Source organism: Callorhinchus milii, unplaced genomic scaffold (genome assembly GCF_018977255.1).
Source record: "Callorhinchus milii isolate IMCB2004 unplaced genomic scaffold, IMCB_Cmil_1.0 Scaffold1, whole genome shotgun sequence".
NCBI classification, from domain to species: Eukaryota; Metazoa; Chordata; class Chondrichthyes; order Chimaeriformes; family Callorhinchidae; genus Callorhinchus; species Callorhinchus milii.
In genome coordinates this window covers 137,427,368-137,452,676 of record NW_024704742.1, presented here as the reverse complement: position 1 = coordinate 137,452,676, position 25,309 = coordinate 137,427,368, and the positions used below count along the sequence as shown (strand labels likewise).

The 25,309-nt window shown below is 45.7% G+C and overlaps 1 protein-coding gene across 4 annotated transcripts in view; it reads left to right on the top strand.

Annotated features, from left to right (window-relative positions):
• Window positions 1-216: 216 nt before the first annotated feature.
• The window catches only part of cunh18orf25 (chromosome unknown C18orf25 homolog), a 53,074-nt gene continuing 27,981 nt past the window's right edge, over window positions 217-25,309 (top strand). For all 4 annotated transcript variants that reach the window (XM_007908921.2, XM_007908919.2, XM_007908918.2 and 1 more), the window contains exons 1-2: window positions 217-508; window positions 9,942-10,793. In XM_007908921.2, the coding sequence (XP_007907112.1) occupies window positions 10,040-10,793 (754 nt within the window). In that variant the 5' untranslated portion in view covers window positions 217-508; window positions 9,942-10,039. The remainder of the gene's footprint in view (window positions 509-9,941; window positions 10,794-25,309) is intronic.

The following is a 25,309-nucleotide window of genomic DNA, read 5'->3' as shown; positions in this document are numbered from 1 at the left end:
AAAAAAGCCCGTCCACTCCTCCTCTCCTCCCCTGGGGGGTGGGGGGGTTTTTGCTCCCTCCCCCGCCGCCTCCCTTCCGATTGCCGTGAGATCAGTTTGTGTTATTTGGACCCCTCCCCTCCCCGTCAATTTTTTTTTAAATATCTACTAAACAACCGGTTATTTTACCGCCCCCCCTCCCCCGGGTTTTGCTTTCGAGAGCGAAACATTATCGCCCTTCTTTTTTTTTCTGTCTCTCTTGTCTCGCTGTCTGCTCCTGATTTGTGACAAGTTCCCTCTCCCCCCACACACACACCCCCCACCCCCCCCCACGACCCCCTTATTTCCCCCCTTCTCGTCACCTCCACCATCGCTCTGCGCTCCCAGTGCTTAACGGGGACTGTTCCAGTCCGGTCTCAGGCTCTTCTGCTGCTGCTCTTCACATCTTCCGGATCAACTGTGTCCCCGTCAGAGAGGGGGTTGCGATTTGTGGGGGGAGACAAGGGGGGGAAGAGCAGAGCTTCGGAAGGTAAGGAACCCTGGGGGTGGATGAAGAAGTGTGGCCATCGGTGTTTGGTTGTGTGTGTGTGTGTGTGGAGTGGGAGGAAGAGACTGGGCAAGAGGTGCGCAAGAAGGACAAGTAGGATTTAGAATGGAAGGGGTAATCGAGATGGATGTGGGCAACGGAGACTGGGGACTGCTGAGATGGGTAAGCCAAGCTCCCAGGACCGCTCAAGAAAAAGGCAAGCTTCTAACCTCGAGATGCTGAGATGTTAGGGTGGTGGTGGTGGGGCGGCACTTGACCGGCTAATGGGACAGTCCAGGAGATGAGGGGTCCCGGTGGAAGTGCGAGTCAGTAGAGAAGTGAGAGTCAGTAAAGGATTGAGAAGTGAAACAGGTGTGTAGATATTGGTGACAGATAAAGCGAAGCCTCGGCTTGGCCTTGGTTTGACGATCTGCCAGTAAAGTTAAATGAGGTGTTTTTTAGTGTGGGAGGGGGAGAGAGGAGGAAAAGTGAGCACGCTTTGATAGCGGAAATAACCAGTGTGAGAATAATACTAATCCTTGCATTTGATACAGCGTCTTGTCACGTCTTTGAGACGTCTCAAAGCGCTTCACAGAATATACTGTAAAGTAAATTGACTGTATGTTTTGTGGGTGAAACACAGCAAACAATTGCACACAGCAGTCATGGATTGAGCGACCAAATTATAATTTTTTGAAGGGATTATTACCCCCGGAAAAGCGATTCACCAATTGACTAACAATCAGGTTCCTACTTATTGCTAGGTAAACAAGAGACATGTGGAATAAAGAAGTTTGCCTAATGTTTTGCCCTGGCCGGGAATCGAACAAGAGAAGCTGTTGGGATAATATCAATAATCTTTGCATTTGATAGAGCGCTTTATCACATCATTGAGACGTCTCAAAGGGCTTCACAGGATATAGTGTGGCGGGTAAAGAATGGTCGAGTCTTGCTTGGGAGGGGAGCAACAGAGAATGTGGGAAAACAAACTCTGAGAGGTGAGAGCAAAGGTATGGGATCGTCAACAAAATTGGGAGTAATTGGGAGTGGAGAGTGGAAAAGGGCCTGAGGAGAGCAAGTTAGGTTTGAGTTTGAAAGGTAAAAGCGTTGAGGCCTTACTGAGTGAGCATGCAGTAAATTGGTGGCAGGCCCACTGGTGGAGCAAATTGGACAGTGGTGAAATTATGTAAAGCATGTTGTGTTACAGCTTGCTTCGTTTATATTCACAGATTCTTTCTATTTTAAAATTCAAGCCCTGGGTTTGAGGAGGGAGGGGACAAGTCTGGTCCGCAGCAGGATTTATTGTTTATGATTTCAAGTGCCCTGGGACTCTACCCTGTGTGATGAGCGCTATATCAATACAAGTTGTTGTTAGTTTCGTGGAAAATCGAGACTGCGAAGGGAGGTGCTGAGGAGGAGAGGGACTGTGGAGGCTGTGTTGTCTTGTCTGGACTTGCTGTTTTTCTATCTTAACAAAAATCAGTGATGGAAGGTAAGGCAGAGCCTTTGTTTGGGTTCACGGGTTGTAAGTAATAATAATAAAAACCCAAGGATGATTTGCTGATTAAACAAGCTGGTGTTATGGTAACCTCCAGAAGCGAGTGCTGGGAAGGTTACAGTGTCACCGTGTCACGTGGGTGGCGTTTCATTGGCTTTGTGCACTTATTTGATGCTTAAGGATTACGTAATGCCGGCCACCCAAGCACACAGACAATTCAGCCGCAAACTCACCCCTTCAAAGCAACAGGCAAGGTGTGTGGGCTCAATGTCTTCATTTAAAAAAACACGCAGCACTGTGACCTTGAGACCTGAGGTGGTGTGGGAGAGTTTGTGATGTCAGCGGGTGTGAAAATAGCTGCAGCCTCCCCCTCCCTCCCTCTCTCTTTCCACAGTCAGTTGGCAGTCTGCAGCATAAATGTAATCTAGGTACAGTATTAACCGCAGGGCGCTACAGGGAAAGCAAGTGGTTCGTAGTAAAACCATGGCGACAACACATTGTCAGATTTTATACGTCCACCAGGCAAAGCATTGTTCCTGGAACTGGCCTGAGCCGTTTACAACGAGCACTATGCCCTCCACCCCTCCTGATCCCAATGCCCTGCTCGGGTCCAAATCCCTGACTGTCTTATCTCAATGGGACGCCCTCCTACGTGAAAGGCGCTATACAGTGTAATTTGTTGTGTTCAATCAGAGACCTCAGTTCACAGCCATTGCCTTAAACTTTCTTCCATCTAAAAGACCCAAAATGTTTAAATTGAAGCAGTGTTTAGCAAATATATTACCGGTAAAATAGTACTTGGGAATTGTTTTCTGACCTAAAGCAAGTTTCTGTAATTGAGGAGGTGTTCTGTTTTGTGTTGGGTGGACCGGCCAGGATCAAGCTGAGCCAGGCAACAGTGGGTCGTTCACACAGGCTGGGCCGAGGCAAAAAGTCACAAAGAAATAATCGACCTGCTATTGTTCTCCAGGCTGCTGAGCTTTCAGCTCACTGTGACTGGGAAGCAACTCGTACCTTCCCACTCACCGAGGCGTGTCAGCACTAGAGAATAAACGTGTATTTTTCTAACATCTCGTCCCATCAAGCATGTTAACAGCGAGCGAACGAGTGTAGTAACGGTTTGGGGAGGCAGGCAATTGCCATTTTGTACATAGCAAGATCCAACAGCGAGCCTTGAGGTGGACGGCCCATTAATTAGTTTGGTTTGCCTGTCAGTCCTGCGTATCTGGAACACATGAATTGTATTTGCAGAGGAACGATTTTCTAAAATTTTTCAATTAATTTAATTAAAGGAAGGGGATGAAATTAGAAAGATATTTAAAAACAGGCTATGCCCTACATGACAGCGCCTTGGGACGTCCTCCCGACGTGAAAGGCGCTCTATAAATGGAATCTTGTTGTTGTTGTTGTCAGTTTACGACCAGTGTTTTTCCAAGTCCTAAGCTTCTGACCTCGGTAATTGTTGTGCAGATGTGCTTTGCAGCAAGGAGAATGGGATGGAGTGTTTGAGAGAGGTTTGATCTGTGCTTGTACAGTGTCGGTATTAGCAGCTCCCTGGGAAAGGGAGGTGAAAAGAGTTAGTAGCAATAACTTTGACTCTTAAAGCATCTTTCAAGTAGGACAGCATAATAATAATGATCCTTGCATTTGACATAGCGCCTCATCACGTCTTCGAGACTCCTCAAAGCGCTTCACAGTATGTACTGCAAAGTGAATTGACTGTATATTTTGTGGGCTGAATAGATCACACAGGAGGAATGGTGTAGAGGAGATGACAAAAGGCGCAGTCAAAAGGGTTTTGAAAACAGGGAGAGTTTGAAGATGGAGGCATTTGGGGAGAGAATCCCAAAGAGCGTGAGCAATTAATTGTTCCAGCGGTGGAGGTGGTGTGCAGCAGGTCCGTGAAGTGGGAATGCTGCAGATTCCCATTACTAGGAGCAATATCCAGACTCCACTCCTTGCTGGAAAGGGGATATGTGTAGTTTGAGGGTAGAATAGGCGCCTGGCCACCATGGCTTGTCACAGTTGAATCGCCATCAAGGAGCAGGTGAGGGTGAGTTGGTGATAAAAACCCGGATTTGGATCCTGTCAGGAGAGAAGAAAGCAAAGAAAAACAGTGGGGAAAACATGAGAGAAAGATGGTGCTAATCGGATACATGTGCAATGATTGATTCTTGGCTTGCTTTGCAGACACTTTAAACTTGTTGAAATGTTCTTGAAGCTGGAGCCCATGTCTGACTAGGAATTGTGGCCACTTGGTTAGTCACTGCCTTTTAATTAGCAGCCCTGACAGCTAAAGTTGTCCAGGCAGATGGGGGAGGACAGCAAAATGTGCCTGTGAATCCGGAATGTTAATGGGGTTGGATAAGTGTGGCTAGCTATGTCTTGTACAGAACGTATCATTTTCACACCAACTGCAGCTTCACCCGCCCCCGTGAGAGTTGTTCCCGTGAGAATTGCAGTTTTTAGATTCTTTTGCAACACCTGCAGCAGTTTGCAACTTCCCGCCAGGTGATTGTTATCGTGGCATTGAGTCTCCAGAGCCACGTTTCAGGTTGTGCGGACTGCATCGTGGCTTGAAATAGTAATAATGCACAGGTACTGCACCAGTGTTCTGCAGTACTTGTTGATTCTCACCGCTTGGTCCTCCCTACTTCTGTGAGGCTCCAGCAACTACATCCCTTCTCTTTGGAACTCTCTCCCTGCCTCCAACGCTCTTTCAGAAACTTGTTCTTTGATCCAGTTTGATCAGCACTTGGTGATTCCCGTGAAGTGCTTTCAGATAGATGTTGACTTACCGGAAAGGTGCTGTCTACATACACGTTATAATGTGGGGAAACGTGCTGGCATTGTTCACAATTCTGCAGTTTACCATCAGCATTGATTGGAATCCATCGATAGTTAACGGACACCGCCAATCTTGTTAGAATCTTGTCTTGTCAGAAGCAATTCTTAACACATTCTACGACTGCCTGGCTGAAATCCACCAACTTAGCACAGAGCAGGGATTCAACCTGTGACTGAATCTGTGACTTTTTTGGGCGATTCAATTGGTTTTAGAGCGAGTCATTGTTTGAAGAGCTGAGTAATAATGTATGACTGTTTCTGACTCAACCTACAGTTGGAAGCTTGATACAAACACAGAAGTCGCTGGAAACACGCAGCAGGTCAGGCAGCATCCATGGAGAGAGGAAAATGATTAACATTTCAGGTCAATGACCATTCATCAGAACTGCAGTACTTTGCCCTTTGGAAGCTTGATATGCTGTCTGTATGTGAAGTTTCCACTGTAAAGTAGCACCAAGAAGTGACTGATTTTATTGAAGAGATTGTTGGCCAGGACACCGGGAGAAACACCCTCCTCTTTTCGAGTAGTGCCATAGGATCTTTAACATTCACTTGAACAGGACCTTGGTTTAATGTCTCATCCAAATGATGGCACATCTGCTGATTCCCCACCACCCCTACCTGCCTCTCACCCCATGGAATGTATGATTTTCCATATTTGCCTACAAATATGCAAACTCTACATTTGACAGAAATCCTTACGCAGCACACCAGATGTTTGACAAGAGAAATTTCCATTTTTCGAATTCTGTTGCGGGATGTTTAAACATCAACTCAACTATGCAGACGGGAACTCAGGTTAGGGATAGGGTGTGAAGGATAGACCCTAGGGTAGTGTAGCAAAATAGAAGGCTGTGAAACAACCACCTAAATGTTGTATTTTGTTTAATAGCCAAGGATATCAGTAATTATTTCGGTCTCGCAGTCAGTAACAATGGTGACCTTGAAACGGATTTAGAAGCTTAATCTAAGGATGCAAAGTTGATCAGTACAGCACATGTTGTCAGTTTTTATAGCTGTGTTTTCAGTACAGATGTAAGTTGTTTGAGGGCGGGGGATGTTCCTTAGTTTGGGGACTGATGACAAGCGAGCGATTGTTGGAAGAAATATCTTCACTCGGAAAATTGTGGGGATTTCATTACCACAGCTGCCTTTTTTTTGGCTTGATCAATAGAATCATTCAGAGGGGAACCGGATAAGCATCTGAGCTGTAAAATATTGCGGGTTATTGGAAAAGGGCTGGAAAATGGGCTTGATAATGAAGTGTGACAGGACAAGTAGCTGTGGTCAAATGGCAGCTTTCCCATTACTTTTTTTGCCACCGAGACACAATGTTATGCGGGCTTGTGATGTATTCAAGATCATAAAGGGTTTGGTTAAGATGAACCCCGGTGCGGTTTCATTTAGGCACAGTTTCTATGACAAGGAGGCATTGACTCAAGATACTAGAGAAGGTGAACAGACAGTTTTGGGTTGCACTGCTTCCCACAGAGCAGTGGATATGTAGAATGTATCAGGAAATTCAAGAGAAAATTATAGTACCTTTCACATCAGGTAAAGAGCTTTACAGGGCTAGTGAGAATCACCAAGCTAGTTGATAATAGTAATCCTTGCCCTTGATATAGAGCTTTCTCATGTCTTCAAGATATCTCAAAGCAGTTCACAGGATATACTGTAAACTATAGTGACTGTATATTTTGTTGGGGAAACGCGGCAGCCAATTTGCGCACAAATAAGAAGGTGACTGAAAGCGTGGTCTAAGGGGTTTGAAGGAGGCTGAGGGAGGTGTGATGATGGAGCTTGGATAATCGTATAGGGAGGGGTCCATTATAACTATTTGGTTAAGAATTTGAGTGGGTGGAGAGAGTGTAACTGTCCTCTGTTTCTTGTTGTGGTTTAAAGCTGCTCAGAGCTGGGCATTTTGTGCAGAAAGTTTCTGGATGACGTAACTCTAGCGTTGGATCGCAATGTCACAGAAAGGAGAGTGGGAATTAGACGCATAATGCCTGCTCCTGTGTACTGACTGAGGGCTTACAGCATTAGATAGACAAGCAACAGAAACACAGAGAGAGAAAGAGAGAGCTTGAAAACTGCGCAACAGAGTGCAATAATGCCCCCTTTAACATTGTCGTATTTCAGAATTCAGCTTTCCTTTCCCTGATTATGTGTATTAAATGGTTTCAGTTCACAGACCTTTAGTTATCTCTTGTTATCAGACGCAGATGTTTGTTAACTGGGAACTTGATTGTTTGCCTCCTGGTTGCTTGGTTGTTCAGTTCGTATAATAGAAAAAAATATTGGACTAGAGTATCCCAAATTGGAGGCAACTGTCACATTGTTCAAGTGGCCTCAAATTCTGTTTTTCTATGACTCTACTTGCCCTCACCTTCATGTAGGAGGATTCTGCTGTGACAATTACTTGGCTTCTCCCCACAACACCAAGCATTGACTGGGTGGTGTCATTAATGGCGATTTACGATAGTGTTGCAACTTGCATTTACGTAAGCGCCTCTTCAATTAGGAAACCTTGTGCAAAGACGGTGGAAGGGGAGTTTGCGGATTTTGACCAAAGGAATGGTCAGAGAGAGAGACAACAAAATTATATTTGTATAGCGTCTTTCACGTCGGGAGGACGTCCCAAGGGGCTGGACAGGCAGAGTTTCGGACCCGAGCTGGGGGTTGGGGTCAGGGAGGGTGGAGGGCAGGTGGGGGGGGGGAAAGCAGGGAGATCGAAAGCACGGCCGTAGAGGAGGGTCTTGAGATGGGTCTTGATGGTGGCAAGGGAGGGGATGAGGCGGAAGGACTGTGGGATGGTGTTCCAGAGGTGGGGGCAGAGTGGCAGAAGGCCCGCCTGCCAACAGAGAAGGGGGAATGAAGGCAGAGCAAGCAGGCACAAGGCAAGCGATTTGGGGAGAGAGTTCCTAAGAGTTGTGGCTTGAGCCTTGGCCACTGATGGTGGGATTGAAGCAGTAAGCAACGATCGGGAGACGAGTCACAGTAGTGTAGATTTACAGGTGATTGTGATCTGGTTAAATTACTGCGCACTTGAATGCAATCCTGTCCATCACTGAGTAAATGAATTCCCATTGTAGCATCTGCTCTGTGGAGTGGCTATGAGAGCAATGAACTACAGAAACTGTTAAGAGTTTCTTCATTAAAATGATCTAACCTTGTAGCGTAGGCTGATGATTCAGGGCTGTACTAGGAAGAGTTCTGCACTGTCAGAGATGTTAAACCGGGGAGACGTACACCCGTTTGGTTTAGGTTAGTTATTCACCTCAGGGATTCAGGGAACAACTTCTAGAATGTGTTGTAGCAAAGTAACTGAAGTCTGAGCCACCGACTCAGCGAAAGAAGAATGAGACAGAGAGTGGGCCAGAGATGAGGGTGGAGGTTGTGGGCAGGGGTATAGACACAATTTGATATGAATCCAAGTTTGACTGCTGGTTTTCTTCTCCCTTACAGTCGTAGGAGATATGATGAAATGCACTTTAACAATAATAATGCTTGCATTTGATATCATCTTATCGCATCACTGAGAGCACTCCAAAGAATATACTGTAAAGTGAATTGACGGTATATTTTATTGGTGAAACATGGTCAGTTGCGCACAAACAGTTGTGGATTGAGTGACCAAATTATTTTTTTAAGGGATTATTATCCCTAGAAAGTGATCCGTCAATCGACTAACAACTGGATGACTTGTTACTGCAAGGTGAACAGGGGCATGTAGAGGAAGGAAACTCACTTAACGTTTCGCCCAGCCCGAGAATTGAACCTGGGTCCTCTTGCTTGTGAGGCGAGTGCTCTGACCATTATGCTACAGGACTCCCAATATTCACAACTTCTGCTTTGACAACTTTCTGATTCACGATGACTCAATGTCCTGCAGCATTTCCAACGCCCTAGGAGGACTTGTTTGTAATTGCAGACAAACGCAAGGATGATGTTGGAAAATATGTTTTTTTAAGAAACTCTTTTGAGTGGGTGAGGACCAGGGCCTGAAGCAATCAGCACACAGCCTGAGTTCAGTGACCTGCTGGAAGGGCAGGGCTGGACACAGCAAAGAGTAGGATGGGTGGAGCACACTGCTGTTTCTGTTGCGAAATGCAGTCACCGAAAGCGTCCTGCTTTGTGTGCTTCACATTCCCGGAGATGTAATAATTAATCTTTCCTTCAGCAACTTAAAGAGCTTCACAATAATTGTTGTCAAGTGCAGTGACTATTTGTATGCAATCATTGTAGTTAATTTGCCCACAAGCTCCCATAAGTCCTGTAGCTCAGTGGTTAGTGCACTCGCTTTGCAAGTGAGAGACCTGAGTTCAATTCCAGGCAGAGGGCGAAACCTTGGGCAAGTTTCCTTACTCCACACAGAGCCTAATAATAATCCCTCCAAAACCAAACAATAATAAATTGGTCATTTTCAATCTACGACTGTTTGTGGGACATTGCTGTGCACAATTGGCTGCCGCGTTCGCCCACAAATATACAGTCTTTACAGTGTGTTTTGTGAAGCACTTTGGGACATCCTCCCGACGTGAAAAGCGCTATATCAAATGCAAGTATTATTATTATAAACAGCCATGAGAATGACTGACCTATGTGAAGTATTGTTGGTCAGTACACTAAGAGAAATATTCTTTTCTGTTCTTTTGTATAGTGATACAGGGTCTTTAACATTCATCTGAATTAGCGCACACAGTACCTTATGTCACTTATAGCTTATTCAGTACTACATTGAACTGATCTAGCACTGAAGTGTACTTTCTTCTACTTTTGAAGTGTACCAGATCACCTCCCGGCTCACTGAAAGAAGGAATGTGCAGTCTGTCTAGAAACACCTAGATAGAATTGTAGACCCTGCCCTACCCCCCGCATGATGATTTCCTGGTGCTGAGTAGGCAACATGTTAAATGAGGTGACTTGCTATGTATGAGCCAAACATTTCCATGTTCTAGCAGCAATGGAGAAATGTGCTGTGGGTAATCGTGACGTCAGATGAGTTTAATGGGCTCTGGTAAAAGGGAACAGATGCTCTACTTGTGTCAGATTTGCTGAGCTGACTGTAACCAACACTTCTGTTCTCTTCAGGTGCCCCTACTATCACCAGATCTAATTGAGCGCCGTGCCCAACCTCCCGCCTGCGTGCTCTATGACCTTTCAGAGGGAGCGACGCAGGACTCAGTGACATGAAGATGGAAGGAGCGGAGAAGACCGACTTCTCCTCCCAGGATGGCCTGGGAGAGGCTGAGGTTCCGGCCAAGGGTATTGAGGACACCAAGGCAGACTGTGCCGACAAGGACAATGTGGTGACTGTCCAGAAAGAGACTGTCCCAGCTAAGCAGGAGGAGCCCGAGCTGCCGCTGAAGCCAAGCGGGCAGTCGGGGGAGCCGTGCCTGTTGATGGAGCTCGGGCAGGACTCGGAGTCCCAGCCACCATCCGCCGACAGTGAAAAGCAGCAGCACGGTCGTACATATGATAGTGACTCTTCCAATCAGTGTATGGTGTCCCCCTCCTCCAGCGGCCACCTCGCGGACTCCGACACCCTCTCGTCTGTGGAGGAGAGCGAGACGGCCGGCACTGCACCGCCTGAGGACACCATAGGGATTGCTGGGAGCGGAGGAGGTGGGGGACCGCCGCCTGCCGGCAAGAAGTCTCGGCGGTCAAGGTCCGAGAGCGAGACTTCGGCCATGGCTCCCAAGAAGAACCGCTCGTGCCCCGGGGACAAACCAAATGGCCGGGTGTCCAAGGCCCGCACGCAGAAGCAGAAGGAGCGCATGCGGCTGCTCAGGCAGAAGCGGGAGGCAGCCGCACGCAAGAAGTACACATTACTGCAGGACAGCAGCACCAGCGACAGTGACCTGACCTGCGACTCCAGCACCAGCTCCTCCGAGGATGAGGGCTCCGGAAACAGCAAGCGGACCATTAGCACAGAGATCCCAGGTATTTGCACTCGCTCCCTAACTCCCAGGGACACGGGCTGTGTTGTGGTTCCCCCGCTTATGTTATGTTAAGTTACTCATCTCCCCCCATTGTTTTTAATTTGCGGTGGGTGCAGTTGTAACTTAGACAAAAGTGCTATAAATAATTTGGGGGGAAACTTTCTGCTCTAGAAGTGAAAAACGAATGCTTAGCTGGCATGGAACTTGCTGCATGATTTGATTAAGGTGCCTGTGTGTTGCAGTGAGCTATATTTAGACAGCAAGGCCCTGCTGTTTCACCCAGTTGCATTTCAGGAGGTGTCAGTATCTTTTGTGGCTTTTGAAGAGTGAAGTACATAGGAGGAAGATTGCGAGGAGGATATTTTTCCTCTTTTTAAACAAAAATCTTTGAACAGATGTTTAATGGTTGTTATCCAGGGTTGAGCAGCACTCTGAGATATACAGTGGGATAGAAAATCTTTGGTAATTCAGGTGACTGATCAACAATGTTGAATATTTGCTTTAAATCCATGCATGACTTAAATTTGGGTTAAATCCTCTGGTTTTGCTCTCCGTCCCCTTGCGCTAGGGTGGGATAGAGAGAGAGGAAGGCAGGTTCCGCACTTTCCATTTCCATCCAAATCTTTCTTTCTCTCCACCCCTAACATTCTGGGATGGTTCATGGTGTCTATGTGTGTGGGTGACAGTTCAGACACAATGGAAAGGGGTAGGGGTTCAGTTGCTTGCACTCAATCTGCCTGGACTGGCACCTCAACAGGGTGGCAGACACTAGAGCCATTTCCCTGCATGACTTAGCATTGACAGAATAGGGTCAGGGAGAGGAACAGTGCATGCCGTCCAACCCAGCTCTGAAGCCCATGTAAAGACACACATGGCTGATTGTCGTTGACTTTCATGATATTGTCCCAATATCATGCATCACTGATTGATCCCCTCAGACCATATCATCTCTGCATTGTTTTTGCAATAAATCTTTACAGTGCTGGGTTCAAGAAGTAGCGTATAGCTAAAACTCAACACTGCAAGAAGACTCAGCTCTCTGATGCGCTGAAGGTGCTGTGTAACGCTGCCCGTTGTATTAGACAAGAATAACCGTAACGTTGAGGAGAGTGATGCTCTTAACAGCCTCATTGCTCCAACTAGCGCCTTGCTCAGTGTTCTAGCTAGACAGCGCTCAGGTTGGGAGGAATGAATTGTTATCGTAGCGTGAGGCTTTTTGTTCATGGTTCAGAAGGACATTGTATATACATGTCACATTCCCGTCATTGTCTTTCACTGATCGCTTTGTGATAGCAGCAGAATTTAGTGATTTGAGATGATATATGTATTGGAAAAAAAGCCGTCTCAATTTTTTTTTCCCCCCACTGGAGCAGAGGAGATTGAGAGGGGACGTGATTCTGAAGGACGTGACAAGATAGACAGAGAAAATCTATTTCCTTAAATTGGGAAATTGGTAACAAAGGGCCCCAGTCTCTGTTTTATAATAATCCTTGCATTTGATATGTTTGACATGTCATGTCAAGGCGCTTCGATTGTTAGCAGAAGAATGGGAGAAGAAATTTCTTTGGGAGGAAGGTTGTAAGTGTGTGGCTTTTATTACTCTAAAGTGGCTCTCTAGGCTGGATCGATAGAAATATTCTAAAGGGAGTTGGATCCAAGGCATTAAAGAGATTACAGGATATGAGGAAAGTGTGAATAGTAGAAATAGAGAGTGATCTAATGATGGCAAAGGCGTGATGGGCTAAGTGACAGTCTGTGTGATGAAATTGGGCAAGCGTTGCAACAGTAAAATATTAAGGAATTGGTGGGGAGGAGAGGGCTGGAGAGTGGGATTCATAATAAAGGGTGATATGATGGGTACCACATAGATGTACTCAGCAGAATGGCTTCCTTTAGTCCCTATGATGCAATGGGAATTTCTAAATGAAGTTGCACACTGTGAAGCGAGTGCTTTGGACTTTGTGTTGACCTTGTGCCGTGCTGAGGCACTGATCTCACATTGCTGGCTGGCACTGGAGGAGCTTGTCGTTCACCCAGCTCAGCGTGTGATCCGATCTGTAGCTGAGCTCATGATTGCACTAGAGGCCAAGTGAGGAGGCAGCTCAGATCAGGTTGATATTGACGGACGAGCCTTTTTATAAACCGAGATCTGCCTCGCGGGTTCAATCCATAGCTCCCATCAATACTGTGCTCTCAAATGTGGGCTTGTCTTTGTCCTGCCCAGTTCACTGAAAGCAATCCACAGGAATATTCACATGTGAGGTCTGCTGGCTACTGATATCAGACCTGTGGCCTTTTTCTGGTCCAATATTTCTGTCAAGCTGCTTCACGCAATTTGCTGTGGCTGACACCAAGGTCAAACCTGTAGGGTTATTTAATAAAGAATCCCGTTAGAATCTCCCTTGTCCCACATAAACGCTGCTCTGCAACTAGGATTGCAATTGAGGGTTTCCTAAGAGTGGCTAAGGTTTGGGATACAGTAGGGTGTCCATCCTCTTTTTCTCTCATCCTTCCCCCACCCCTGACTTCTTCTTATTATGTATAAGCCCATAAAGAAATACCAACAACAACTTGCATTTATATAGCGCCCCTCACACAGGGTAACGCAACTACAACAACAAATTGTGCTCTCCACGCAGGAAAATGACAGATAAGGGCGGAGCACAATGTTGAGCTGGGGGAAGGTGTATAGGCACGGTCGAAGAGAAAGGTCTTGAGGCGCGACCTGAAGATGGGGAAGGAAGGGGGCAAGGCGGAGGGATAGAGGAAGAGTGTTCCAAAGTTTCAGGGTGCAGTGGCTGAAAGTGGCCACCGATGGTGGAACGGAAGGCACAAGGGACATGCAGTAGGTCGGACCCAATTGAGATTAGGTAGTTGGTTGGGGAGTAAGCAGATTGGAGAGGAAAGGGAGGTGCCAGGGTGAGAAGGTTTTAATAGTGAAAAGTCAGCAGATGCATTCCTGTACCTCAACATTAACACTCTTCCCAGGAAATGGTAACTCCAATTTAGACCAGTAGTTCATCCAGATTTGTAATACCAAAAATGTACATGAGTGAAGATGTGCTTTCATACATGTTACTTGGATGACTGCATTTCGTCTCCATAGTGTTCTGTTGTGTTTCTAATTAACTACTAATTAACATAAGCCTCTTGGTACAACCCCTGAATCTCTCCCTTACCCTTCCTCCTCTTCGATCCCATATCAACCTCTCCACTCAGCGGCCTACAGCCTGCCCCATGTCCCCCGCCCGGCTTGACCAGCATTCTGTAATGTGTGACCAATGCAGAATCAATTCACTGTTGCACCTTGAGAAGCAAATAATAGAATGGTTGCGTAAAATGGTTTCTTTTTGTATCAATACATAGCACAGTTCAAAACACAAAATACTGGAGAAGCTGGAAATCTGAAAACTGTTCCCAACGACTTCTGTTTTTGAGCGCAGTTCAACACATGCAGCACTGGTAAGATGTTTGCCAAGATCAGTCATAAACAAGGCAAATGGAATCCTTGGGTTTTGTATCCAGATGATAAAAAGAATATAAAAGCAAGATTTGTTGGATGTCAAACAACCAGCTGGACTATCCTCTGTAGGGAAGGGGTCTCCTTATAGTTCTAACTGGCTCCAAGGTGATGTGCTGGGCAACGGATATTGGAATCCCAACTAGCAGACCACGGGCTGGTTTCATCCACTTGGGCTTCTTTTGTCTAGCAATTCTTAAATTATTATCACACTTATTTTTCATCTGGTAATTGCACCTGTCCCATTCTCTCGGTTTGGTAACTGTAGAGTGGGAGGTAGATTGAGATTTTTAAATTGACCATTTGTTTTTTTATGTATAAAAGACAACACTGAGTTTCCTATCTCACACATCCCCACTGTTATGTTTTCAATCGGGGATCTTATCAGCAAGTCTCAATCAATAACACTCTTCCTTCTGTTTCATGGATTGAAGTCCCCATGGTGGGGCTTGAGCTCACGGTCTAGACTGACAATCTGGACAAGTGCTGATGCACTGAGCTCCTGTCTGCTTGTTGTCTCTCACCCTGACCATTTCCCCCCCCAATGCTCGGGTCCTGACCCAACTATACAGCGCCTTGGGACGTCCCCCCGACATGAAATGCGCTCTATAAATGGAATCTTGTTGTTGTTGTTGTTGGTGTTAAGTATCCTGCAACTCTATTCGGAAGTAGAATGTTTATTTCATGCTGTACTGGCCAACAATCTTGCAGATAAAATTGGTTGTTTGCTTTATGACTGTAGACAAAATGGCTGCTTTTCTTACCATTAAATACACCTGCAATTAAATCAAGGAGAATTATAGTTCATTTACTTGAATGGGGACACTAAAGCATATTGCGTCTCTTTGCTGGCCCACAGCAGTTGTGATCTGAGCTGGGGGCTCCCTCCATACTGCAGTGTTTGTCAGGTGGGCAAGGACAGGCGTAATCATTTTTGAACTGCAATGTTAGTCTACTGAGTAAAGGAAGTCATCTGATGCACTTCACAATGTCCTTGGCTAAATTTAACTCCAGTGCGCGTCTGTATTGTTGGCACTGCAGTTTAATTGTTCAGGAGGTTGTTTAACGGCAAAGGGAGAGAAAGCTGAAAGTTGTATGAAAACTATCCCATGCAGTCAAGTAGTCTTCAAGCATTCCCACAAAATACCCATTTCTGACCTTGCCGTTGCTCATTATCCTTAAACAACTCCTTCCATCTTTCCTTTCTACTTAGTAGGAACCATCATCTTTGTTTTGACGTTTATCCAGTGTGGAAAGTGTGTAACTGTAAGTTGTATTTGTCCTGTCCTGGGTTTCAAGTTTTAATTTTGTTAGTCTAGTTTTACTCTAGACGAGATGCTTGCAGACATTTCGCCCACAAAATACAGTCAATTCACTTGACAGTATATGCTGCAAGATGCTTTAGACTGTGCAGCATAAATAGTTGAACATCACATTTCTGTGCTGCATCATTCTATGTACATAGATTTTCAAGCTTCCTGAATATATAGAATAGTTGTTCAAGTCCTTACCCAAACTAAGTTGCAGCTAAATTGCTTTTGTTTTTCCTTTGAATTGCCTTCCTCCTAAGTTACTGAACCTGACCCAGCTCTGGGTTTGTGTCTGCAAAGTGGAGCTTCCTCTTTTAGCAATGTCTTGACACCCAAAGTGCACCTCAGGACAAATGGAATTGAATCCGCTAAGGCCAGGCTACCCTGAACAGAGCAGATACAGTCACCGTTAGCAGCTTGGATATGTCTGCACAGTTGATAGCTCAGTGTTGGCGATATTTATACCACTGTCCCCGTGTTTACCAGGGATTGCCTTACACACTAAAGGCAGTCCCAGATGCCAACGATCATGGTTGTCTTAATGGCTTTTTCTGTCACCATATCGCTGGCTAACACTTATGTTAGAGTATGCGATGGTAATCCTCAGGGGAGATAATTGATGGTATACTGCAGTTCTGGAATATAATTCTTTGTACGTAATCATTTGGCAAGAATTTCTTAATCCATTTCCCTCCCTCTTTTCCCTGGAGAGGCTCTTTTTACGTATAGCGAGCACCAACTTGTAAAAGGCAATCATTTTCTATTCCTTTAAATGCTTCCAAAGTAATTGTGAGGTTCTTTCTGTAGGTGAATGTTTTCGGAGCTTTATGGCTATTTAGGAGTGAAATCAGAGGCAGTTTTTTCACCAAAAGGGTAGTGAAAATCTAGAACGCTCTCCCCCAGAAGGCTGTGGGTGCTGGACCCCTTGAAATTTTCAAGACTGAGGTGGATAGATTTTTGTTAGGGTAGGGTATCAAGGAATATGGGGCAAAGGTGGATAATTGGAGTTGAGGTACAGATCAGTGATGATCTTACAGAACAGGCTTGAGGGGCTGAATGGCCTTCTCCTGTCCCTATGTTCCTATAATGAAAAGTCCAATGTTATATGCACCCAGCCTCCTGACCTGTGTGTGTGCACTTTAAGATGGTTTATTGGCAAGTAGACCAATTTCAGCGCCTTGGGTAGTCCTCCTGACGTGAAAGGCACTACACAAATGTAATCTTGTAGTTGTTGTAGACTATTTTAAGATTTTATTTCCCTGGCAGTTTTTTTCCTTCCTCGTCAGAAGCTGCTGACTTGTACTGGGATCTGGTGATGTTATGGGCTCCATCGCTCACGTGGCTATTATTTGTGGGGGAGGCCAGAAAGTGAATGATAATTCCTGATCACAGCTTCATGGCATTTTGGAATGGGAATAGCAGAAACCCCATAAAATTCAATTGTCATTGAACATAAAAATTGCTACATGAAAGAAGACCAACGTTTATCCAGCTCAGTGTCGTGCTCCACCACTGTCAAGCGTTCTGGCATGCTACCTTTCCTGCGCTTTATAAATGCAAGTTGTTGTTGCCTTCTCCTGAGAAAGCAGGCACTTTCATCTGGGTCAGAAGGTTTTGGGTTCAACTCGTGTTCAACAACAACTTGGATTTATATAGCGCCCTCCACGCCGGACGACGTCTCAGAGCGCTTTACAGTAACGGATCCCAGGGCCGAGCCAGGGGGAGAGGGGGGGAAGATGACCAAAGGCACGGTCAAAAAGAAAGGTCTTCAGCAGAGACCTGAAAATAGGCAGAGAGGGAGCGAGGCGAAAGGGAGTGAGGAAGGGAGTTCCAGAGCCTCGAGGCATAGTGGCTGAAGGCACGGCTGCCAAGGGTGGAGCGGAGGACTCGAGGGACGAGGAGGAGGCCAGATCCGGAGGAACGAAGGCAACGGGTACTGTTTTGAGGAGAGAAGAGGTCGGGGGGTGCAGAGGAGTGGAGGGATTTGAATATAAGTGTGAGGATCTTGAAGTCGATCCTCTCTGGGACAGGCAGCCAGTGCAGTCTGGCCAGGACTGGGGTGATTGGGGAGCGGAGTTTGGTGCGGGTGAGAATGCGGGCGGCAGAGTTTTGCATGATCTGGATTTTATGGATGGTAGTGGAGGGGAGGCCGGCGAGGAGGGTGTTAGAATAGTTCAGCCGAGAGGTGACAAAGGCATGGACCAGGGCTTCAGCGGCTTTCGGAGAGAGGTATTGGTGGAGACGGGCGATATGTCGGAGGTGGAAGAAGGCAGTGCTGGTGAGGGACCGGGTGTGGGGGAGGAAGGATAATTGGGGGTCGAACCTGACGCCTCGGTTGCGTACGGGTTCAGAGAGTTTTAGGGGGAGATCGGGTAGGTGGAGATTTTAGACGTTGACGAGAGCCAAAGAGTATGGCTTCTGTCTTGTCAACGTTCAGCTGAAGGAAATTTGTGCTCATCCAGCCCCTGAGATCTGACAGGCAGAACATCAGGGGACTGGGGGTCGTAAAGAGAGGTGGAAAAATAGAGTTGAGTGTCGTCCACATCCAATGTACTCCGTGTCTGCAGATGAGAAGCGGGGGCCAAGGATGGATCCTTGGGATACCCCGCAGGTAACCGGGTGAGAGCGGCAGGAGAAGCCGTTTGTGCAGATGTACTGCTGGAGGTTTGTGAGGGTAGACTTGAACCAGGCGAGTGCAATCCCACTGAGGTGGATGACGGAGAAAAGTCAGTGAAGGAAGACGGCGTGATCGACTGTCGAACACCGCGGAGAGGACAAGGAGGCAGAGGGAGCCCTGGTCACAGATAGAGAGGATGTCGTTCGTGACTTTCACAAGCGCAGTCTCTGTACTGCGGACAGGGCGGAAACCGGACTGGAGGGGTTCGACGAGGGAGTGGGAGGAGAGGTTTGCGCGAAGTTGATTGGCAACAATGCGTTCTAGGACTTTTGAGAGGAAGGGCAGGTTAGAAATGGGGTGGTAATGGCTGGGGTTTGAGTGATCTGGGGAAGGTTTCTTGAGGAGGGGGGTGATGACAGCCGTTTTGAAGGGAGCAGGGACTAATCCGGAGGAGAGGGATTGGTTGATGACATCAGTCAGTAGTGGGCAGAGGAGGGGGAGCTGGGTGACCAGCAAATTGGTGGGGAGGGGGTCGAGGCAGCAGGTGGTGGGTTTCATGGAGGTGATGGTGGGTGAGAGGGAGGAGGGAGAGATGTGGAGGAAGGAGTGTAGGATGGGGGTGGTGGTAGGAGCAGATGATGGGGAGGATGAGAGGGACAGAGAGGGTGTGGTGGTGGGTGATAAGAGGCAGGTGGATGAGGCTGCCTGGCGGATGTTGTGAATTTTAGATGAAAAGAAGTCCATGACCTCCTCGCACTTGGCGTTTTATATGAAGATTGAAGAGGCCTGAGGGGAGCACGGAGGAGGTAGTGGGTGGTGGGGAAAAAAGGATTTTAGGGTTGTGTTTAGTGGCATCTAGCGGCGGAGATGGGGGATCGGGTTGGTTTCCCTACTTCACACTCCTGATAATAATCCCTCAAGAAAAAAAATCAATAATAAGTTGTTCACTTTAATCCATGACTGTTTGTGGGACACTGCTGCGTTTCGCCCACAAATATACAGTCAATTCACTTTACAGTCTATTCTGTGAAGCGCTTTGAGACGTCGAGAACACGTGAAAAGCACTATATCAAATGCAAAGATTATTAATATTATTGCCGGTTAACCTATTATGTATACCTGTCGACTTCATCATTGATAATAATAATCCTTGCATTTGATATACAACAACAACAACAAGATTCCATTTATAAAGCGCCTTTCACGTCAGGAGGACGTCCCAAGGCGCTGCACAGTTGGGTCATGACCCGAGCAGGGGGGAAATGGTCAGGGTGAGGGGAGGGAAGGGAGGGAGCGAGGAGGGGGAAATGGTCAGGGTGAGGGGAGGGAAGGGAGGGAGCGAGGAGGGGGAAGAGAGTCGAGAGGGGAGCTGAAGGCTCGGTCAAAGAGAATATAGCACCTTATCATGACTTCAAGGCATCTCAACGCACTTCACAGAATATACTGTAAAGTGAAGACTGTATATTTTGTGGGTGAAACACGGCAGTCAATTGCACACAGCAGTGTCCCATATTGAGTGAATTTTTTTTAATGGATTATTACCCCCGGAAAAGCAATCTGCCACTCGACTAACAACCGGGTTCCTACTTGTTGATGCTATTGATCAAAGGATCAATAGCAAGTATCAAAAGATCAATAGCAAGCTGAAATAGTGGGGTAATCCTGCCACTGAATAAAACATTGGTGAGACCATACTTAGTACTGTGTACAGTTCTGGTACAAAAAGATCGAGAAGATACAGAGGAGGGCAACCAAAGTGATTGAGGGAATGGAGGCACTGGACTATGAGGAGCGACTAACTAAATTGGGCTTTTTCACGCTGGAAAAGAGAAGATTGAGAGGCGAAACAATTGCTGTCTTTAATATTCTGAAGGGGCTAGACAATGTAGATCAAGATAGACTGTTTCAACTAGTCCAGAATAGTAAAATGAGAGAACATGGCCTGCGATTGATAGAGGGTCAATTCAGAAAGCTACTTCAGTGAGCAAATAGTGAACCTGTGCAACAGGCTCCCTAGGGAGACGGTTGAAGAAGGAAATGTTGATTCCTTCAAACACAGATTAGATCGTTTTCTTTTAACATTATGAATACGGTACATATTCACCTATTGCGTGCGACCGCCTGGAAGGTAGAAGGCGAACTACGTGGACCTTAAGTCTTTTTTTCGTCTAGCATTTCTTATGTACTTGCTGCTAGGTAAGCAGAAGCGTATGGAGTAAGGAAACGTTTTGCCCTGCCCAGGAATCGATCCCAGGTCCTCTCGTTTGCGAGGCAAGTGCTATAACCACTAAGCTCCAGTACTCCTGAGAGTGATGGGTGACCAGAGAGCTCATGAAATCAGTCTATCTTGCAGGGTGCGAGGGAGTCGCATGCTGCCCAGCACTATGAGTGGGTTTCCTTCCAGATCACCACCATCCTACTAATGGGTTTAAGTATTTATGTGCACGGCATTCAGTTTAATGCGCTCGGATTCCATTTAAAATTCTCTTCTTCCTCTAGTTTTTGCTTCATTATTTATTCTGAACTAATTGAGAGATCGGTCTTTCCTTTTACTGCGCTAGCCTTAAAGTTAGAATTGCAAACAATTTGCTCCAGTTAACTAAATAACAACAACAACTTGGATTTATATAGCGCCCTCCACGCCGGATGGCGTTTCAGAGCGCTTAAAATAAATAATAAATCTGCATTTGGTAAGAGCCTTATTGTGTCACAGTGCTTGAAAATACTTTGAGCATTTCATTGAAATACTTAAATTCTTAAAGCAAGCAGTGTGATGAAGTCTAATTAATGGGAATTTTGGATGAAGGGCCAATATTAGCCATGATTTGCATTTGTCAGCTGGATGGCTGATGAGTGCAGAACCCATCACCAGTTTAAGAATATCTACACCAGACTGAGTTTGGTTACATGGAAATTTATGTGTCTGGAACGGATGCACGTTCTCTTCCTGCAGGGACACACCCTGTTTACCTAATTCCAGAGAGTATTGAATACAGTTTGGCACAGTCTGGCGACCCCCAGGGTGTGGTGTTTGTTGGGGTAATACTTGAGCTAACTAGCGCCTTGGGATGTCCTCCCAATGTCAAAGGCACTGTACAAATGTACACTGTCTCACAAGCTTCCCGTTGCTTGTCTGGCTCCTTATTAGGACTTTGGCTTGCGAGGTTAATAGAAGCCAAGTGGAAAGAATCTCTCTTCTCAGTCCCCTCTCCCTCTACGCTCAGTTAGTCCCTTCTTTGGGAAGAATCCCTGTTCTCATCCCTGCTCCTCCAAGTCCAGCTGATGAGCCAGGTTGGCTGGTCTGTCACCAACAGTACTCCTGGAGTACTGCGGACTCTCCTGAATCAGGGATTGGGCTACCGAGACTGAATGTCGATTCCGTCGTTCTGTTATCAAGCGTGTAACTTTGGAACCTGCTCAGCTCTAAGGAGACCCTGCTTACCTTCTCCCTTCTCATCCCCTCACCCCAGCACTCGCACGCGCGCGCGCGCACACACAGGAATGTTGGGCAGCGTACTAGGAGGAAGATTGTATTAACCAAAAGCTGGATAGGTGGTTTAAAGGCTAACTGGTCTGGTTGCTTCCTCATGAAAGAGAAACAACAATTATGATGACCCAGGTCTTACATTATTGATCCCAAAAGAAAGTAAAAATGTGTTTTTTTTAATGCTTTATCGCATGGAGATACCCAAACCCGCCCCACAGTAATTACTGCCAAGTACAGTGATCACTTTTGTAACAAAAGTGACAACCGTTGTCAAACACCCACGAGGAGAGCAGCCGATTTATATGCATTGTTAGACAGAGAGAAACTGCCTCTTCTTTTCCATTCATACTCTGGGGTCTTTTAATCCGTGTCTGAACAGTGAAAGCTACTAACCTGTAAGTGGTTGAATACTAATGCAACAACAACAAAATTACATTTGCAGAGCACCTTTCACGTCCGGAGGACGTCCCAAAGCGCTGGACAATCAGTGTTTTGGTTAAAATATTTTTTCAACCATATGTTTCTCCCTCCCCTTCCCCACCGTTCCCTCTTCTCACACCCCTCTCCCCTACGCTCAGTTAGTTTGGGCTCCTACTTTACAGCATTCTTTGTCTTTTGTGTAACTCAGTCTAGACACATTGTGCAGTTAGCTGTGAAATGTAGTGAAACAGGATGTAACTTGTAATTGGATGTAAGTGTGTCTTTTCCTTTTCTCACCGTCTTTAAGTTGAATATTGTGAAAGTGCGAGGTTGTGTTCAGGGTATCATTGCTGTCTGAGTGAAATAATAACCCTTTTGTTTACGCATTTGTATCTGTATTGCACTCTCGCCTCTAGATTGGATGTATTGGGTTCTAGGTCCACTTTGAGATGTGCGCTCAGTCTAGGCTGACACTAGTTCAATATTTGGGGAACGCTGTCATTGAAGGTCCCATTTGTGCCTGTTAAGGTGATGTTAAGCGACGCCTTTCCGATGTGAAGGGCACTATACAAGTGTAATTTCTTGTTGTTATTTACATCATCATTGGAAGAGAGATAGGAATTTTTTTCCAACAACCAAATTTATTGGTCATTTATTGGTTATTATTATAATTGGTCATTCACACCATGATTCTTTGTTGGACTTGGTGGTATGCAAAATGGATGCCACACTTGTCTACAAATAGTCACTACACTTGATGGCCCAGTTCCTTTTCAAGCACTTTGCCACATTTGGTAATATAGATGCTGAATCAAATACAATTAACTGATCTCCATGAGTTTTGCCCTTGAAACCTTTCAGCTTCATTTAATAATTGTTTATAAAACCTCCTGAGCTTTTAGGTTGGAGCCGGTTTTGGTTACTGACGTTTTATCATTGTGATGCTTTGTTTGGATATTTTTACACAAGGTTATGACGGAGGAATAGAGTTGCAACAGTATCTTCTGATAGGGTAGGAGGGGGAGCGAGGAAAAACAGGGGTCATTGCAGATTATAAATAACACTGGATGTTGATAAAGCTGTGAATGTTTCAACATAGCAAATAATGTTAGTGTGGTGACAGGCGAGAGAGATACCAGACGAGGTGTTTGCTCTTCTGAGAGGTCACTGATCATACTAATGCATCTATTTGATATAGCACCTTATCACGTTGTTGAGATGTCTCAAAGTATTTCACAGAATATTTTCTAAAGTGAATGCAAGGATTATTATTAATCAACTATATTTTGCGGGGGAAACGCGGCAGCCAATTGTGCGCAGCAGTGTCTCACAAACAGTCGTGATTGAGTAACCAAAGCATTTATTTACTTTTAAAGTGTTGTTACCCCCAGAAAGTGATTCACCAATCGACTAACAATCGGGTTCCTACTTACTGCTAGGTAAACAGACACGTGTGGAGTAAGGAAACTTGCCTAAGGTTTCGCACCGCCCGGGAATCGAACCCGGATCCTCTCGCTTGTGAGACGAGTGCCCTACCCACTCTGCTACAAGACTCCACAATATGATATAGTGGAGTTGAATTTCAGACACCGGACACTGAGTGTGTGCCTTCTGAAACTCACCTGCTCACACGGCTCCTCCACAAAATTCTTGGTTTAAAATATGTCTTACATTTTGACTAAAATCTGCCTTCAGCATTAATTTTAAGCGAAATCACTGGATGAACGGTAAGGAAATGGGCACATGTAAGAGAGGACAGCCCAAGTGGCTGTATTGCTTACCATCTCAGTTTGAGAGAGCCCTGAGCCTAAACTCAAGAGATCAGGTTTGTGAGATGTGCGAGGTTCCAAAAAAGGGGGTAAACTATAGGGAGATTTCCTTAAATGCTGCCCAAGGCTTGGCCTACACTTGGGAAAGAAAATTTTTAACTCTCTGTATCATCTGAGACGAGGCTTGCTGCTTCTCTCCCGTTTGGCTTTTGGATGTTGGAGATACTGCAGTGCTGTACATTACTGGTTACCGGTGGAGGTGGGAAGCTCATGGTTTTTCTATAAAGCTACAGGGATCCAGGAATTATAGGCATAACTTAAACCTGGTCTTGATGTGGCAGCTGATTTTTTGGTGTGTCCTGTACATATTCCACTGACTGTATAATTACCTGTGATCGTCCCTTAGCGATTGCTCGATGTGGCTGTACACTGTACGGTTTAAGGAGTTTGGCTCCCAGGGCTCCATCTTTAGATGTTAATGAGAATCTCTTCAATTATCACATTTCAGGCGTTTTTTTTCCATCTTCAAATGACTTTGCTCATATTTCTTGTAATTGGAAAATTTCTCCCTGTTTTCATCTCCGTTCTTCTGCACTTTCCCTGTCATAGCTGCACTGGTTCTATTTCTCCTTCGACCATCTTGAATTCTCATTCACTGTCCATCAATGTGAAATAGGAATTTAGGATTGCTTCTAGCAGAGAGCTCTAAACATTCTGCAGATATTTGTGCTGGCACCAGTTGTTCCTTGGCCACAGTTCAGATTGTTGCCTGGGGTAAGGTATAGCTTTAACTCTGACTCATGTGGATCTGAGGACAGTATTAAGAGACCTTGAAAAACATAGAAATTTACAGCACTGAATAAGGCCATTACGGCCATTGTGTCCATGTTGGCTCCCTCAAGAGCAATCCTTTCAGTCTTACCTATCTGCCCTATCCCCACACCCTTATATCTGACTCTGTTTAACAGATCTGCCTAATTCCCTCTTGAAGCCCAATATGGATTTGCCTCAACCACTGCTCCCGGCAGGGCATTCCATTTCCTAACAACTCTGCCTGAAAACATTTTCCAAACCTCTCCAATTTGTTCCTTTACTATTTAAAATTGATCCCTTCCAGTTACTGACTCACTAACTAGTGGAATTTTCTCCCCATTGAATCTATCAATATCCCTCATAATTTTAAAGACCTCTACCAGGTCACCCTCAACCTGCTTTGTCCCTGCAGAAAAAGTCCCAGTTCCTCCAGTTTTTGCTCATAGGCTAAACCTCTCATCCCTGATATCATCTTAGTTAATCTTTGCAACTTATCTATTGCCTTGATATCTTTCCTGAAGTGGGGTGACCAATACTGGATACAATATGATAACTGTGGTCTAACTAATGAGATATATATA